The 17,152-nt window shown below is 40.3% G+C and overlaps 1 protein-coding gene across 1 annotated transcript in view; it reads right to left on the bottom strand.

The window, feature by feature from the left end:
• Positions 1 to 371: 371 nt before the first annotated feature.
• ogfod3 (2-oxoglutarate and iron dependent oxygenase domain containing 3) overlaps positions 372 to 17,152 on the bottom strand; it is a 33,073-nt gene continuing 16,292 nt past the window's right edge. Inside the window, exon 9 of the mRNA XM_085360421.1 lies at positions 372 to 1,113. Within this exon, the coding sequence (XP_085216547.1) occupies positions 977 to 1,113 (137 nt within the window). The 3' untranslated portion in view covers positions 372 to 976. The remainder of the gene's footprint in view (positions 1,114 to 17,152) is intronic.

A 17,152-nucleotide genomic window follows, 5' to 3' on the forward strand; every position in this document is an offset into this window, starting at 1 on the left:
TATAAAATAAACACAAAATTATGGATCCTAAAATCAAAAAACTCCAGAATCGATAAAGAAAAAATGAGAATGGAAACGGTGGATGGTTCGGTGCAGCTGTGTGAAAAATAAGAAAGGCGAGGATGATGAATTCCCAACCACATGATAGTCTCAGATCAATCAAGAGATTCCTCAAGTGGCTGGCTCACAAAGGAAGGGCGGATAAGACTCTAGTAGCAATCAGCAGGAGCAGAGACGGGTATAACACTGGTTAATTGAATTTAAAAAGTAGTAATACATAAAGGTTTAATATTCCAGGCTGCTGGTTTTAAAATAGAAAAGTACAGAGAAGCATGACTAACAAAACCAGGCAAACTTTTGATGTCATTTTATTTCAAAACATCCTCAAGACTGCACAGAAGCATAAGGTAGGAAAAAGCAAACGAACAGGACAGAGAGACGGTTCTTCTTAGAAGAAAATACCTCAACGGGTCATAGGACGGGGTATGAGTGGTACTTGGTGATGAAACGTTGATTATTCAGTTGGCAGTTCATAAGTTTCAGATCTCTTCTTCAGGGAATCAGCAGCTCTCTTAAAATAATAAACAGAAAGGCAGAAAACAATCCTGCTTTGGCAGAAAGCCTGCAGGGGAACTGAAAAACCCTTAAAACCAGCGATTAAGATGGTGCAGGAAAAAAAGACATTTCTGTAGAAAACAGGATAAAAACACAAGGGTGCGTAACAAACAGGAAAGCACAGAGGGAGACCACATGTGGCTCTTTTTTCCCCCTGCTGCACCATCAGCAAGTCAATACTTGAAAAATAAACGGAGAAAATTGAAGATATTGACCGAGCAGCTACAGAATACCAATGTAAAAATCCATGTAAAAGCTCTTTTTCCTTCCCCTTGTTCTTAATTCCTGCCTATTCTGCCTCTTTGTTGCAGGGCCTATCGGAACCAGTGGGCAGTGCCGTCATCCATCATCCGTGGTTGCCTCATGGCAGGGCAGGGTCAGAGATGGCGTGTGCAGGGTCGCAGGTGAAGGACACAGTGATGGCGTAGCGTGTCCCCCACATTACCTTCTCCACGCGGTGGAGGTTCTCTGAGCCAGAAGAGAAGAAAGAAACTCTCCCTAAGGGTGGGGACAAAAGGAACAAGAGGAACTCTTTAGGAGAGAGGAAATGTAAAAGCTGTTCAATATTTACCGATTCAGATCCAACACACACACAGCTGGTGTTACCATGTGTTGAACAAGGCTTTTAAAGTCAGAGAAAACCTCTATTAATCTCATGGTCGGTTGTTACATCAGAGGTATTGGCAAGGCAGAGATACGGCACTTGACGAATAGAAATCTTGAAGCGAAATCTATTGGAGAATGCTGTAAACCCAACTATAGAAGCTGCCAACCATACCTCTTTTACGAGATGCGATCACAAAGTTCTGGGATTACACTTCTACAAATCAAAAACAGCATTAGATTTAAATGTAGACGATCTGTCCTTCAAGGGCATCTTCTCGTATATCTCTGGACTAATTTAAGTGCCTCTGTGCGCACGCTGGATCCTCCGCTGTGTCAAAATGACGATCAACTTGAATTAAATCATAGGTGTCAAACTCTGGCCCGCAGCCTAATTACATTTGGCCCGCGAAGCCATACCAAATTACTATTAGAGCTGGCCTACTGGTATTATACAGCTAATATATATATTGTTTAGTATTAAGCTTTGCTTGTTCCATATTCAGTTTTTCAGCAAAACGTGTTTTGAGTCCATAAGAAAAGATTAATTCTTATATCTGGAGGAATAAATATATTTCAATAAATATTAACGTTAGCCCGCGACATTGTTCCAGTTTTGAATTTTGGCCCACTGTGTATTTGAGTTTGACACCCCTGAATTAAATTGTATGAAAGTGGGGGAAGTTGCAGGAAGATAAATCTGGCAGTGAGGCAGGTGGTGAGAAACGATTATGCTGTCGTGGCCACAAACCTGTAGCATTTTTCATGAGCCGTGGGGGCTCACAGACACACACGGCAGTGCAGGTCATTCCAGCTCAATATTCTCTCACAGATACTTCATAGCTATAAAGGAGAACTCTGCGCTGACAGCTCAAGCCCCGCCCACCCCCAAAACCCCCCAGCAGGTATGCTCCTGTTTATAAAACTTAGGTGATGTGCTGTGCTGGAAACTGGACATTTCAACAAGAGAACGAGAGGGGAAAAGAACATGTAGTCCCTGTATCATAATTCAATACAACAATGATCCTCTTCAAGAAAGTGTTTTCAGTTTGACACAAGCTGAGGTTTGCTCTCTGTGCACACTTGAGTCGCTGAACTTGGATCATGGTGAAATCACAGAACGCACAATGTCGTTTCCAGGGATTTAAATCAGCAGCACTGGCAGCTGTTCAAAGGTGTATGAGAAGATGACTTTAAAGTCAAACTAATATATAACAAAAAATGTTACATTTTTTAATTATGATCACATCTCATCTCAACAGTCAACCTAGGAAACATATAAATGAGTTGACTGGTTTAAACCGTCATAGTAAAGATGATGATGGTACGTCTGCTTGTTTCTAATGGCTGATCATTCACATGATTAGCATATTAACATTCATTACAGAGCAATGCAGGGTAAGAGAAGTGATTGTATCAGAAATCTGGGTAGAGGTGTAGATGAAACTTGGGGCATGTGTACTAGAAATAAATCTGTGGGGAAAAAAGATTTTTAAAACCTCTTTCTGGTGAAAAGTCAGCAAACTTTTTAAATGATTCTTATGAGATTTAACTGGCTGCAAACATTCAGTTTTTATGAATTACTGATCATTTATATAAAGTTATGGCCTCCGTAACCTTCCTTCAGATATGTATCTGGTCTTAACCCAAAATAAATGCCTAAAGGGAGTATCAAGTCGTCAAGACGTCAAGAAAGGTTGAAAACAGAGCGAGGACGCAGCTAGCGAAGCTTGGTATACACACCAGAGGCAGCATATGCAGTTATTCTGGTTAAACACTCATTAGTTTAACAAAGTTGTTCTCAAACTGTGGGGGTGGGACAGAAAAACGTCAGTTTGGGCTTGGGTGACCAGGCTAAAAACCCCGAGTCTGTATTGAATGAATATGATAAAAAATTAAATTGCTGATACTTTCGTGCATACTGAAATTTTCTTTTATATTGTTGATTTATAAAAAATGTTTAAAATATGAGGCGTGTGAACTATTATTGACTTCTAAAGTGGGACATAGTGGAAGTAGTTTGCAAACGATTGGTTTAACCTGTTCACTGAGAACACAGTCGTCCCTGGCAGAGCCCGACCAGAGATTTTTAACACTGATATTTGGTGATTTTAAAATCTGGCATTCTGAAATAAACGCTGATCGTTTTAATAACTAAACTGGTTCAAAACATATGTAGAAAACAGGAAATACTTTGTATCAATAGGTAACTTCACATCTGAGCAGACAAGTATCACATGTGGAGTTCCCCAAGGTTCCATCTTGGGACCCCTTCTGTTTAACATCTACATGCTCCCACTGGCACAGATTATAAACAACAACAAAATAAACTATCACAGCTATGCAGATGACACACAAATATATATCACAATGTCACCAGGAGACCGAGGCCCTGTACAGGCTCTTGGTAAATGCATTGAGGAAATCAATGACTGGTTGTGCCACAATTTTCTCCAGCTAAACAAAAACAAAACTGAGGTAATAGTCTTTGGCGCCAAAGAAAAACGATTACAGGTCACCAGAGAACTTCAATCTATACATCTAAAAACCACAAACCAGGCGAGAAATTTGGGTGTAGTGATGGATGCAGACCTAAACTTAGAAAAACACATTAAGACAATAACAAAGTCAGCTTACTATCACCTCAAGAATATATCAAGGATAAAAGATCTGATGTCTCAACAGGACCTGGAAAAACTAGTCCATGCATTCATCTTTAGTAGGCTTGATTACTGTAACAGCATCTTTACAGGTCTACCTAAAAAATCAGTCAGACAACTACAGCTCATTCAGAACTCTGCTGCTCGAGTCCTCACTAAGACCAAAAAAGTGGACCACATCAGTCCAGCTCTGAGGTCTTTACACTGGCTGCCTGTCCGTCAGAGGATAGACTTTAAAGTTCTGATGCTGGCCTATAAAGCTCTGAATGGTTTAGGACCAAAATACATCAATGACCTCCTGACCCAGTATGAACCATCCAGATCCCTCAGGTCATCTGGATCCGGTCTTTTATCAGTTCCCAGAGTCAGAACCAGACACGGAGAAGCTGCATTCAGCTTTTATGCTCCTTATATCTGGAACAAACTCCCAGAAAGCCTCAGATCAGCTGAAACACTCAGTTTATTTAAATCCAGGTTGAAGACTCACCTGTTCTCAGCTGCATTTGAATAAAGCACCAAATCCACACTTTAAGCTTAAATTTCAAAACTTACATTTAACTACTGATTTTATCTACTGTTCTGATTTTATCTGTTTTGATTTTATATACTGTTGTTTGTTTGTTTGTTTGTTAATTAGTTAGTTAGTTTATTTGCTTGTTTTAATCAATTTTAAATCATGCTTTTTATTTGTTCTTGTTTCTAATGTCTCTGTAAAGCACTTTGAATCACCTTGTTGTTGAATTGTGCTATACAAATAAACTTGCCTTGCCTTGCCTTGCCTAAATTCCAATATTGATATTTCGGCAAAATGTTAATATCAGCCAATAATATCAACTCGCTGGTAAAATGGTAAGGGTCTCGAGACAACTCCAACTCTAACACCATACCAACACCATAGAAGCAGAAGTTTAATTGACTTGATGATAGCTTACTAAACAGCTATGCTGTTCATAGAGAAACTGCTATAACATCCAATTTGAAAGTGTTGGTATGCACTTTTTAAAAATTATTGTTATTATTTTAACCTTTCGACAGATTATACCTTGCTTATTAACCATGTTTCCAGGTTTAGCCTAATATAGCTTATAAGCCTTAAAACAGTTCAAACACTCCCCCTAAAACTCTCACTACAATCACAAAAGCTGGATGTTTATTTCGAGCTAAACTTGCTGTTTTGTAGTTATTATGCAAAGCAAGGTAAACCATGTCCTCCCTCTGTCTGGTTGTAATATTTTCCTTTCATTTGCAAAAAGAAAGTAAATAAGGTGAAGCTATTATTTATTTATTTATTTTTTTAAAAGTATTTGCAATGATGGTGGAGTCAAAAACCATTGATAAGGGAAGCGAACACAAAGACAAGCAGTTGGAAGCAATTTACTTATTCTAGGGTTTCATTTTTTGGACTGAAATGCATTTCCTTTGACTGAAAAGGTTTTTTTTCATTAAATAAACAAACAGTCTGAGTCTGGTGAGGTTTCCTCAGGATAAATTTTCTTCACTTATCAGAAGCTCTGCGTCACCAGGTCATCTCATGAACTACTACCAGTTACTAGCCAGTGTTGTTTTACCTGTGCTCTGTGTTAGACATTTCCATTCAGTTTGGAAAGTTTAAGCAGCAAGCCCACAGTTGTAGATTTTTATTCAGAATTCTTTCAGACTCTTGGTTTGCTAATAAACTTACAGTGTCTCAAACCTTTTGAAGAGAATATCTCATTATCTTATGCCATGAATAAACAGCTGGAATCACTGAGCCCCCATTCTGCTGCTATAATTTCCCTTACAGGCGCTTTATACATTTGTGTGTCTTTGTGTGTCTGTGTAAGAGAGTTTGAATCTCCCTGGATAGCATTAGCTGACGACATCAGAGGTGCTCGCTGTATAACAACAGAATTTATGCTGCAAACTCTGAGAATAAGGGAAAAAGGAGAAGGATAATAATAATAGATAATAATAGTAATCCAAAATGCAGTTTTGAAATTTGATAATTAGGGGAAAAAGCATTTTGAGAAAAAAATAATTGCCCCCTACCCCTAATAACTGGTAGCGCCATCCTTGGCAGCATGAACTGAAATTGAGCACTTAAGATAACTGGCAATGAGTTTTTCACCTCACTGTGGAAGAGGTGAAAAACTCAAGCCCACTCTTCTTTGTTTGAATTCAGCCACCCTGGAGGTGGTTGTTTGAGCATGTACGGCTTGTTGAAGGTCATGTCAAAGAATCTCAATCAGATTGGAGACCGGACTGTGACTGGGCCACTTCAAAACCAACAGTTTGTCATTTAGAGCCATTCAGAGATGGCCTTGCTGCTGTGTCTCAGATCATTGTCCCGCTGCACAACCCAATTTTGCTTCAGTTGAAGGGTACAAGCTGATAGCTGGACATTATCTTTCAGGGTTTTCTGGTAGAAGTCAGGTTCAGTCAATTACAGCAAGTCATCCAGGTCCTGAAGAAGCAAAGCAGCCACATAACTTCCACCACCATGTTTGACTGTTGGTATGATCCTTTTAGTTAGTTTTACACCAGATGGAACGGGACTCAAACCTTCCAATGATGTTTTGTGGCAAATGTGAGACTGTTTTCCGTTTGGTCAACAGTGGGTTTCTCCTTGGATCTCTCACATGGAGGCCATTTTCGCCCAGCCTCTTTCTTACTGTTGAATCACGAACTTTGACAAGTTAGCCGTGGAGTTCTTCAGATGTCGTTGTGTGGATAATGGCTCTTTGTGGTTCAGTGGAGTCCCAAAGCCTTAGAAATGGTTTTGTAACTCTTTCCACAGTGATAGATATTACTGACTTTGTTTCTTTTTGTTTTCTTTTTCTTTTAGCCTACTTCACTTCATGCTTTTTTCGACACTAAAATTATCATTTAAAAACTAAATTTTGTATTTACTCTAGGGCAGGAGTGGGCAACTCCAGGCCTCAAGGGCCGGTGTCCTGCAGGTTTTAGATATTACTCTTGGTCAACACACATGAATCAAATGATAAGTTCATTACCAGGCCTCTGGAGAACTTCAAGACATGTTGAGGAGGTAATTTAGCCATTTAAATCAGCTGTGTTGGATCAAGGACACATCTAAAACCTGCAGAGACACCGGCCCTTAAGGCCTGGGGTTGCCCACTCCTGCTCTAGCCTATAAAATACTGATGACCAACGAGTAATGCATTTTTTTAAATGTAACATCAAACATCCACTTCCATTACCTAATAACTACCTTACAATATCAGCCACATCATCTTGTCTGCTAGAGTCTAAATAGTACTTTCTTCATTAAAAGCACAACTAGAAAGGTCTTCATAATAAATGCAACATGCTTATTAGCAGAAAAAAGGCAAAACTGCTACTTCTTAAAAACAGAAAAACTATATGTTGTAATTATTGCTTTACCTGCAGTCTTTCCCAATAGTATTTTAGCACTTTGCGGTGTCATGAAAAGGAGTAAAGCATCAGTACATTTCTGTCATTTAAGGATTTGGGTTTCCACAATAGAAATTTTCCCATGAAACAGAAAACTTTAGAGAAACAATTCCACGTCCTGAGCTTATTCTTGAAGCACCTGGGTCAACAATCACTTCTATGGAGGAAATGTATCCTCCCAAGCTAACCTCTGTTTAGCAGTGCTGTTAAGTGCCGCACTTAACATTGTCTTCACTAAATGTATAGGGGAAGTTTTGCCTCATGCTACTCATGTGTCATGCCATTAACCCATGAATATTTGCCCATAATCACCAACGGGATGAGCAAGAGTACAGGTCTAACAGTAAACAAGACCCCGAGATACTTAAACTCCTCCACTTGGGGCAGGGTCTTGTCCCTGACCCGGAGTGGGAACTCCACCCTTTTCCAGCTGAGGACCATGGCCTCAGATATGGAGGTGCTGATTCTCATTCCCACCGCTTCACACTCGGCTGCGAACCGTTCCAAGGCGAGCTGGAGGCCATCACCTGATGAAGCCAACAGAACCACATCATCTGCAAAAAGCAGAGATGAGTTTCCTGAGATCACCGAAGTGAAAGCCTTCCGCCACTTGGCTACGCCTAGAAATTCTGTCCATAAAAATTATGAACAGAATCGGTGACAAAGGGCAGCCCCGGCGGAGCCCATCACCCACCAGGAACGAGTCCGACTTATTGCCGGCTGTGCGGACCAAGCTCTTGCAACCGTATAAGGACTGAATGGCCCGTAGCAATGGGCCAGACACCCCCATTGCTGAATATAATATGTACTTAATAATGTATAGCATTGATATTTTGTAGTACACTGTATGATTTTTTTTAATTCTTTAATTTTATATAATAGAAAAATCCAATGTATATAATTTTAAAGTCAAGTGAAAAAAATAGTTTTTTTTATTATTTCATGGAATTTTCTTTTTTCACAGAAAGGAAGAAAAGTGGTTTGGGAACTAGTTTGCTTCTCTTGTACGTCAACAACTGAGCATCATGTCAGTGTTTGACTGACAGCAGGCTGCGGTCCGGTAGCAGAGCGAGAGAAACTGGGATTAATTTTTGATGGATGGAGTGAGAAAGTAAGGACCACACGCCTCCAACTAGACCTCAGTGAGAGCTGCAGCTTTGTTTACATGGAGTTTAATGCGCTGCAACCAAGCAGCAAACTAGGCATCTAGCCTTCAAACTAATGTTAGCGCACTTTTCCCTGGTGACGTGTGCTTTTTGAAGCAGGAATGTGTGAAACAAGACATGCTCATCTTTTTAGGACAAGAAAGAAAAAGACTTAAGTAGTAAAGCTAAAGTGAGTTATTTTCAATATGTAGATGAAGCAGTGCGTGGGCTCTGTGTTTGGCAGATAGCCGACATAATGTAGTAGTGGTAAGTTCAAGGTTTGGCATCTACCATTGGTTAGTTAAATTAAAAAAAAAGGCAGACCTTTAAATTCCAAGCTTTTATGTATCAGAACACTTGAAATAATCAGATCCTTATTATATCTTAAACATCTGAATCCCACTGAAGTGCGTTTGGTTGATTTTAAACAGGCAGTATAAGCGCTACAACTTGTGCAAAAAATGTACACATTACTTCTAAAAGACACGGGGCTGGGTATCGTCCCTGATTTCTAGAATTGATTTGATTCGATCCACGATTTAAATTCGATTCGATTCGAATCGGGGAAATTTTGTCAAAAATATTATAATTCTGATCATTTATCAGTACTGACACTTGTGAGAGCTGTGTGAGAGCTTCTTATCGTGGTGGAAGCAAAACAGCAAAAGTAAAAGGGAATTCATGACGATGTGTATGTGAAGTGAAATGTGAAGCTTAGATTTGATCTTCTTTTGCTGCTGGTTCAGTCAATTTTGGTTGGAGAGTGATTAAACCTGCAGCTTCAGAATCTAGTGCAAAAAAAGACATAAACACAAAGCGCTGATCTGCCGCTTCAGAATCAGCCCCGGTGGTGTGTCCGTGTACATGCCGTCGGGTGAAAAAGCCGACAGCTCACTGATTCTGATGTGTCGAGTTCGCGCTTTGCGTTTATTTCTTTTTGCAGAATCCGTTCACCTGCTCTCGTTTGCTGTTTTAGTTGTTTGGTGGTTGGTGAAATAGTTTTGTGAGGTTTAACCTGAGATTTTGGGTTTCTGGCAAAATACATTTATATTTAAAAATCGATTCAGGATTTTAATGAATCGATATCGCTTTATTCAAACTAAAACCGATTTTAATCGATAAATCGATTATTGAAACCCACCCTAAAAATACAGTAATAAACTGTTAAAATTTCCACATAAGATTTAATTCTACTAATAGTTTGTAAAATGTTATTTTTTAGGTGATTCTTACTTTGACTGTATTTAGGAAATTCTCCATTATCTGTGGGTATCCAATCATTAGGATCAAAAGTTTGATGCCATATAAGGGCGTGGAAAGTCAAACATTTTCCCTGAATACACGTTTATTTTTTAACATCACGGTGAATCTGCATTTTGGAGTCTCATAAAGTGACTATGTGCACCATGATGAATTTTTTTCTTTTGTTGTGTATTATTCAAATGAACGAATTTGCCTTGAGAACCAAACACGGTTAAACATTCAGAGAAACAACGACCACGTACAAAGATAGATAAATGTAAACGCCATCAACGGGAAGTGAACAGAAAAAAAAAAAGTATGTCATAACACTTGAGACAGTAGGAGAAAAAACCTGCAGAAACACTGCCGTCTCTCTTGGACCTGCTAATAAGAGGCTTTAAAAAAAAAAAAAAAAAAAAGAAGATCCAATTAATACCATCACAGAGGTACTACGATGCGTAATAGTGATCAGCACGAAATACTTCAAGCAACGCCACCAGACTGTTTTTGTTTTTAATAATAAAAAACAGCCACATGCTGCTGATTAGCACTTAATGAGCTCTTGAACTTCACAGACCCAACCGGGATGAGTGCACAATTCTAACAAGATGCTAAACGACGCATGACTCATCCAGTGCCGATAACAAAATCGACTGCTGGAGCGAAACGCCTCTTTACACTGCCGGCACAGTCACAAGGTGCGCGGCACACTGACACAATGTCCAGTCAATTTATTACTCCCACAGCCTTATAATTAATCAGCTGGGGAAGAATTAAAGAGGGTGTTTGGTGTAACCAGAGATGAAAGGGATAAAAGTAAGATAAAGATAGATCACGCTAAGCTTGAGCAGACAGGACAGAAAAATGTGCTCCCAGATGCAATTACCTGGATTGCATTGTGACTGACTTCAATTTAAAACCCTTGAGAAGGCTGAAAGGAGTGTGGTCGCTTTCCATTTGTCACCATGCGTCAGTCTAAAGAGCAGCTTAAGTGGATCCGTTTCACTCTTTTCTTTTAACGATAACTGGATACAGCTTAAGATGGCGAGTGCTGGAAAATGTATATCTGCTAAACATCATCTTATTAGCATTATGACTCTGAGAGTGTTAGCACCGTGAGCTTCAGACAAGAACAGAGCTGCAAAATGTTCTTGTTTTATTCAGTGTGAAATTATTCTGGACATTTTCAGTAGCATTTGGGCGTCTCACCACTGGCTGTCTGTCGGGGTGTGTTAGCTGTGTGATAGACTGACAACCTGTCCAGGCTTCACTTCAGCTCCCATCCAGTGACAGCCAGGATAGGCTTCAACGCACCGCAAACTAAATGGGAAGAAAATGCACGGAACTCTGTCGAGCTCTCAATACATTTATACAGGCTTACACTCGATACTAAAGTCATAAATGATTTCACAAGAATCAAGTACAGATGTCATCCAAAGACGTTTCCCGTCATTTGTAGAACAAGAAGGAGAAAATCCTCTTCAGGCGAGCTCTGACTAGACAAGTGGAGGGTATGCAGCAGGACGCGTGACGCACAATGCACAAACAATTACTGTGAATTCTCTGGTCAGTTAGTTGTGCTATTCTCACATCTCTGCAGTCTTAATCCACACAGACTTTGGATTCCAGAGCTGGGAGGTTAAAAGCTAACTTGCTTTCTCACATCCACCTGTAGAAAACTGTAGGGCAGTGCGGCAGGGATGAAAGCATCTTAACACAAAATCTGTTTGTCATTGAAAAGAAATGAGCATTAGACAGGAGTCTAACAAACAGCTACAGAAATGAGAAGTGTGGGATCCAGCCACTGTCACGTTAATGTTAATCATTCTGTCTGTGATGAAACATGAGGAACCAAATTTTATACAAAATTCAAGGACTCTTTTACTTCTTAATTCTATAAACAATTCTCACTTTAACCAAGTGGCAGCCTCCAGGGATGAAAAATCAACCGAGTGCAGACATGCTAAAAGTCTACAGTTTCTTCAGTTCAGTTCAGTTCAATTCAGTAATAGTTACATATCACCAATTCACAACAACAGTCGCTTTATATTGTAAGATAAAAACCTTACAATAATACAACAATCAAAGACTCGCTATGAACAAGCACTTGGCGACAGTGAAAAGGAAAAACTCCCTTTGAACAGGAAGAAACTTCCGATGAACCCAGGCTCAGGGAAGGGCAGTCATCTGCTGCTGGGAGTGAGGGGAGGAAGACTGGACAAAAGACACACTCTGGTATAGAGCCAGAGATTGATAATAACTAATGATTAAATGCAGAGTGGTGCGTAAACGCACAGTGGATGGAGAAAGTAAAATGTGGGTGAAGAAGAAACGCTTAGTGAAGCTCCCAGCAGCCTACGCCTATTGCAGCATAACAAAGGGAGGATTTAGTGTCGCCCTAACTATAAGCTTTATCGACAAGGAAAGTTTGAAGCCTAATCTTAAACGTACAGAGGGTGTCTGTCTCCCGAATCCAAACTGGCAGCACAGAAGAGGGGCCTGAAAGCTGAAGGCTTTAAATATCCTCGGAACCACAAGTAAGCCAACAGTATGAGAGCGAACTGCTCTACTGGGATGACACGGTACTGTGAGGTCATTAAAATAAGATGAGGTCTGTATATTAAAGACCTTGAATGTTAGGAGAAGGATTTTAAATTAAGTTCCAGTGGCCACTTGAGGCTGCATACAAAAGGAAGTTGATCCCCAAGTGCCCAGCTATGGGCATATATGTTTAAACCCTGGCAAAAAAAATGGTTTTAGTGTCCTTTCCCTTTATGGCAGTTGTGTAGTAGGTACATTTAAGTAGCCAGTCGGCGTCACTCTGTGCTTCCTGTGCCTTTAATTAAACTACCTGCAGAATCCTACAACTTCCTGTAACACTGCAAGCTGATCTTCCATATACGGTCATTTCTGACTAACATTGAAGGCATCGTTTCGATCGTATGATTTCGCCCACACACACTAGCAGCGTCTTTAAAACAACACACCTTCTCAGAGTGAGAGATTAATGCACATATTTTCACTCCATACACTGTGTGTGTCTGTACAAGCACAGCGGGCAAGGTCAGACCGGCCGTTTTAAGGTGTCTGCCCAGCTGAGGTTATCTAATTCCCCCGTGGTTATCCAAGCAGTCAGGTTAACTGCTGCTGGCTCCTCTAACTGGTAGACGTGTCTTTTTCGCTCTGTCCTTTTATTACCCTGTTTGTATCTGCCATTCCCAGCCAAACACCATATCTCTCATGCTATCACACACAGTATTTAATCTTTATCTGTCTCCCAGCCATTTTCTGTGTCTGACCTACCTTCTTGCCCTATCGGTGGCGCTTTTCACATTCCACAAATCTATCCATCATCTCATCTAATCCTCCACTTTTTCCTCTGCAGTCTGAACACCTCCACCTCTGTCCCCCTACTGCTCGTTGTCATTACATCCTTGACTGTTGCGCTCTCTGACAGCAAAGTCCTGATTGTCTTCCTGGTGTTATAATTACACCTTGTTCATTGCAGTCGCCTCGAAGAGACATGATTATCTCGGCAAACTAATCATCCATCCAGATATGAGGATCAGACTCTTATCAAGTCAAAACATGTCAGTGGGATCCATCCCAAACAGTTTCTTGATGAGGTGATGGTGGATTTTAGTAGAGAAAATAAAATGATGGGATGTTGATGCATTATGAATGAGCCTGTATCATGTCTACTACTCGACGCACACACATAGCAGGTTAGGATTTACCAGCTTTACAGATTGCCAAGCATTTAAAAATCTATCCAAGGGACAGACTGTACTTTTCCTAGTTCACTTTTCCATGACCCTCTTCCCCACCTTCCTCTTCCTCCTGCAATGTTCACTGGGTTTAAAAATCCTGCTCATGTCGCCCTCTTTGCTGTCTGGAGGTTATTCTCACCTCGCCGATACAAGACGGCTGAGCTATTCACCAAAACCCGTCACAGGAGACTAGGAGGAAGACACGCTGCAGTCACTCTTTATTATCATACGTCCTTCAGTCGATGTTCAAGACAGTGTCAGCAGCCCAGGATCCTTCACTGCAGCTCACCGAGTATGACACATGAGCGAGAGTGGTAGCAGAGATTAAATGGAGGTGAAAAAAGGCACACAAAAAAAAGCATTTAAGGTAAGAGAAGTAGTAAAATATCATTTTTCTGAATTGCTTTTGATTAAAAGTGGCAAAAGACTTGATGTAAATGGCACGAGATGATGGACAGTGGGGGAGATAAAGGGAGAGAGCGAAAAGCGGTGAAGAAAGAAGTTCAAGAAGGGACAAGGTGAGCGGAGGCAGTCTGGGATGGTTTGCTGTCAGAAGGAAAACGCCTCAGGCGATGTTTCCCATACAGAATCGTTCAGGAGTAACGCGTACGTGGGGGAATATGAGCCGAGAAGGAAGCTGCCCCAAGTTTTTTGCACAAAAACTAGGTCACACAAATATTACAAACCATGACACTTTGGAGCGTCACCTCTTCTCTTCCCCCACAGTGAGGCCTCCACGATCAGCAGACTATACGACACACAAAGCTTTTGAGTTTATCTTTCAAATTTTCTTCAGTGACGACCTTTTTACACTGAAGGGGAGCTATTACAGGGAGTGCAGAATTATTAGGCAAATGAGTATTTTGTCCACATCATCCTCTTCATGCATGTTGTCTTACTCCAAGCTGTATAGGCTCGAAAGCCTACTACCAATTAAGCATATTAGGTGATGTGCATCTCTGTAATGAGAAGGGGTGTGGTCTAATGACATCAACACCCTATATCAGGTGTGCATAATTATTAGGCAACGTCCTTTCCTTTGGCAAAATGGGTCAAAAGAAGGACTTGACAGGCTCAGAAAAGTCAAAAATTGTGAGATATCTTGCAGAGGGATGCAGCAGTCTCAAAATTGCAAAGTTTCTGAAGCGTGATCATCGAACAATCAAGCGTTTCATTCAAAATAGTCAACAGGGTCGCAAGAAGCGTGTGGAAAAACCAAGGCGCAAAATAACTGCCCATGAACTGAGAAAAGTCAAGCGTGCAGCTGCCAAGATGCCACTTGCCACCAGTTTGGCCATATTTCAGAGCTGCAACATCACTGGAGTGCCCAAAAGCACAAGGTGTGCAATACTCAGAGACATGGCCAAGGTAAGAAAGGCTGAAAGACGACCACCACTGAACAAGACACACAAGCTGAAACGTCAAGACTGGGCCAAGAAATATCTCAAGACTGGTTTTTCTAAGGTTTTATGGACTGATGAAATGAGAGTGAGTCTTGATGGGCCAGATGGATGGGCCCGTGGCTGGATTGGTAAAGGGCAGAGAGCTCCAGTCCGACTCAGACGCCAGCAAGGTGGAGGTGGAGTACTGGTTTGGGCTGGTATCATCAAAGATGAGCTTGTGGGGCCTTTTCGGGTTGAGGATGGAGTCAAGCTCAACTCCCAGTCCTACTGCCAGTTTCTGGAAGACACCTTCTTCAAGCAGTGGTACAGGAAGAAGTCTGCATCCTTCAAGAAAAACATGATTTTCATGCAGGACAATGCTCCATCACACGCGTCCAAGTACTCCACAGCGTGGCTGGCAAGAAAGGGTATAAAAGAAGAAAAACTAATGACATGGCCTCCTTGTTCACCTGATCTGAACCCCATTGAGAACCTGTGGTCCATCATCAAATGTGAGATTTACAAGGAGGGAAAACAGTACACCTCTCTGAACAGTGTCTGGGAGGCTGTGGTTGCTGCTGCACGCAATGTTGATGGTGAACAGATCAAAACACTGACAGAATCCATGGATGGCAGGCTTTTGAGTGTCCTTGCAAAGAAAGGTGGCTATATTGGTCGCTGATTTGTTTTTGTTTTGTTTTTGAATGTCAGAAATGTATATTTGTGAATGTGGAGATGTTATATTGGTGTCACTGGTAAAAATAAATAATTGAAATGGGTATATATTTGTTTTTTGTTAAGTTGCCTAATAATTCTGCACAGTAATAGTCACCTGCACACACAGATATCCCCCTAAAATAGCTAAAACTAAAAACAAACTAAAAACTACTTCCAAAAACATTCAGCTTTGATATTAATGAGTTTTTTGGGTTCATTGAGAACATGGTTGTTGTTCAATAATAAAATTATTCCTCAAAAATACAACTTGCCTAATAATTCTGCACTCCCTGTATAGTTTTCTTTATTTTCTGTGATATATCTACTGTTACAGTGATGAATGCTCAACCTACAAAGTTTAAAACATGAAGTCACCATAAGAGCTCCCCAGTGAGAGTGGATATCCCTAATATTTTGACTTGCTGCCTTTTATTACCAAAAACCAGTTTCCAAAAAACAAACGTCAGCAAAGTGTTCTCATATTTTTTCCTCTTCTTAGTTCAGTTTAAGAAAACAAACTGCTGCTGTCATCTGTTCAGTCAACAGTTTTTCTTATTTACACACGTTTTAGTCCTGATGGAGCGCTTAGTTACGCTTAGTTACGCTTCGTTACGAATCATGTGGACAGATTTGTGGATAATAAATGATTGAAGTGGTCCTATTATTCTTCCTAAAGCTTCATATTTTTATCCCTGGACTCCACATAACTTAATCATAATCATTTTATTTATGATAGATGGCCCCTCAGTTGATCCATCCCCTGAAATGAGCCGTTTCAGCTCCTCTCCCTTTAAGCCAAACTCTTTCTGATAAAGAAACCAAAAAAGGATCATTTAACAGCGCTCCATGTCTGCTGGCTGTGCAACAGTGCATATATTACAGAAGACAGGAGATATTTGCTATTTGTTTTAATATATGTGCCCCCTGTAAACTGTGCTACATCTTAAAGCTGTCAGTGTGGCAGGTGGATGTTGTTCAGTCTGCCTGGAAGCATCCACAATTTTAATATGACAAAAATAAGGAAAAGTAAAAAAAGGTGCACATTACCAACGACTCAGTTATTATCTATTTAATAATAATACCTTATTGATATTTGATAATTACTTCTGTCTTACATCTTTACTCTCTACTTAAAAGCAAGTATCTTAAGTGTGTCTGTATATTGGAGAGCCTCTATTAAGTATTGACAGAGTAAAATGTGAGGTAACCAGTATTTCACCCCAGAAAGCGCAGACATTACATTTAGACTTAATGGACGACAGAAATAATTAAATAAATGTGATTTTTTTAAAAAGCCATGTTAGATCTATAACTAGAAAAAGAATCCAATCACTCTTTATAAAGCATGGCGTGCCATATGTTAAACAGGAAGAACAATTTATTGCTCACTTTCAATATCATCCAATTCAGTATATAAATAAAACCGGTGTACATGCTGTGTCACATTCCTTTAAAGTGACCAGCTTGGAAACTTTCCAGATTTCCTGCATGCTCCCCCTGAGGACTCCTCCTCCGCTTTAAAATGTCTGAAAAGCAGATGCCCCTCTAGGCTTTTCTGCTTCAGTCTTCAAGGTGTTCATTTGCTTATAGTGTTGCCCATTTTT

The sequence above is a fragment of the Diplotaxodon limnothrissa genome, linkage group LG8 (assembly GCF_057381915.1).
Source record: "Diplotaxodon limnothrissa isolate DT_005_m linkage group LG8, D_limnothrissa_male_GT1.1, whole genome shotgun sequence".
In the NCBI taxonomy this organism is placed as follows: domain Eukaryota; kingdom Metazoa; phylum Chordata; class Actinopteri; order Cichliformes; family Cichlidae; genus Diplotaxodon; species Diplotaxodon limnothrissa.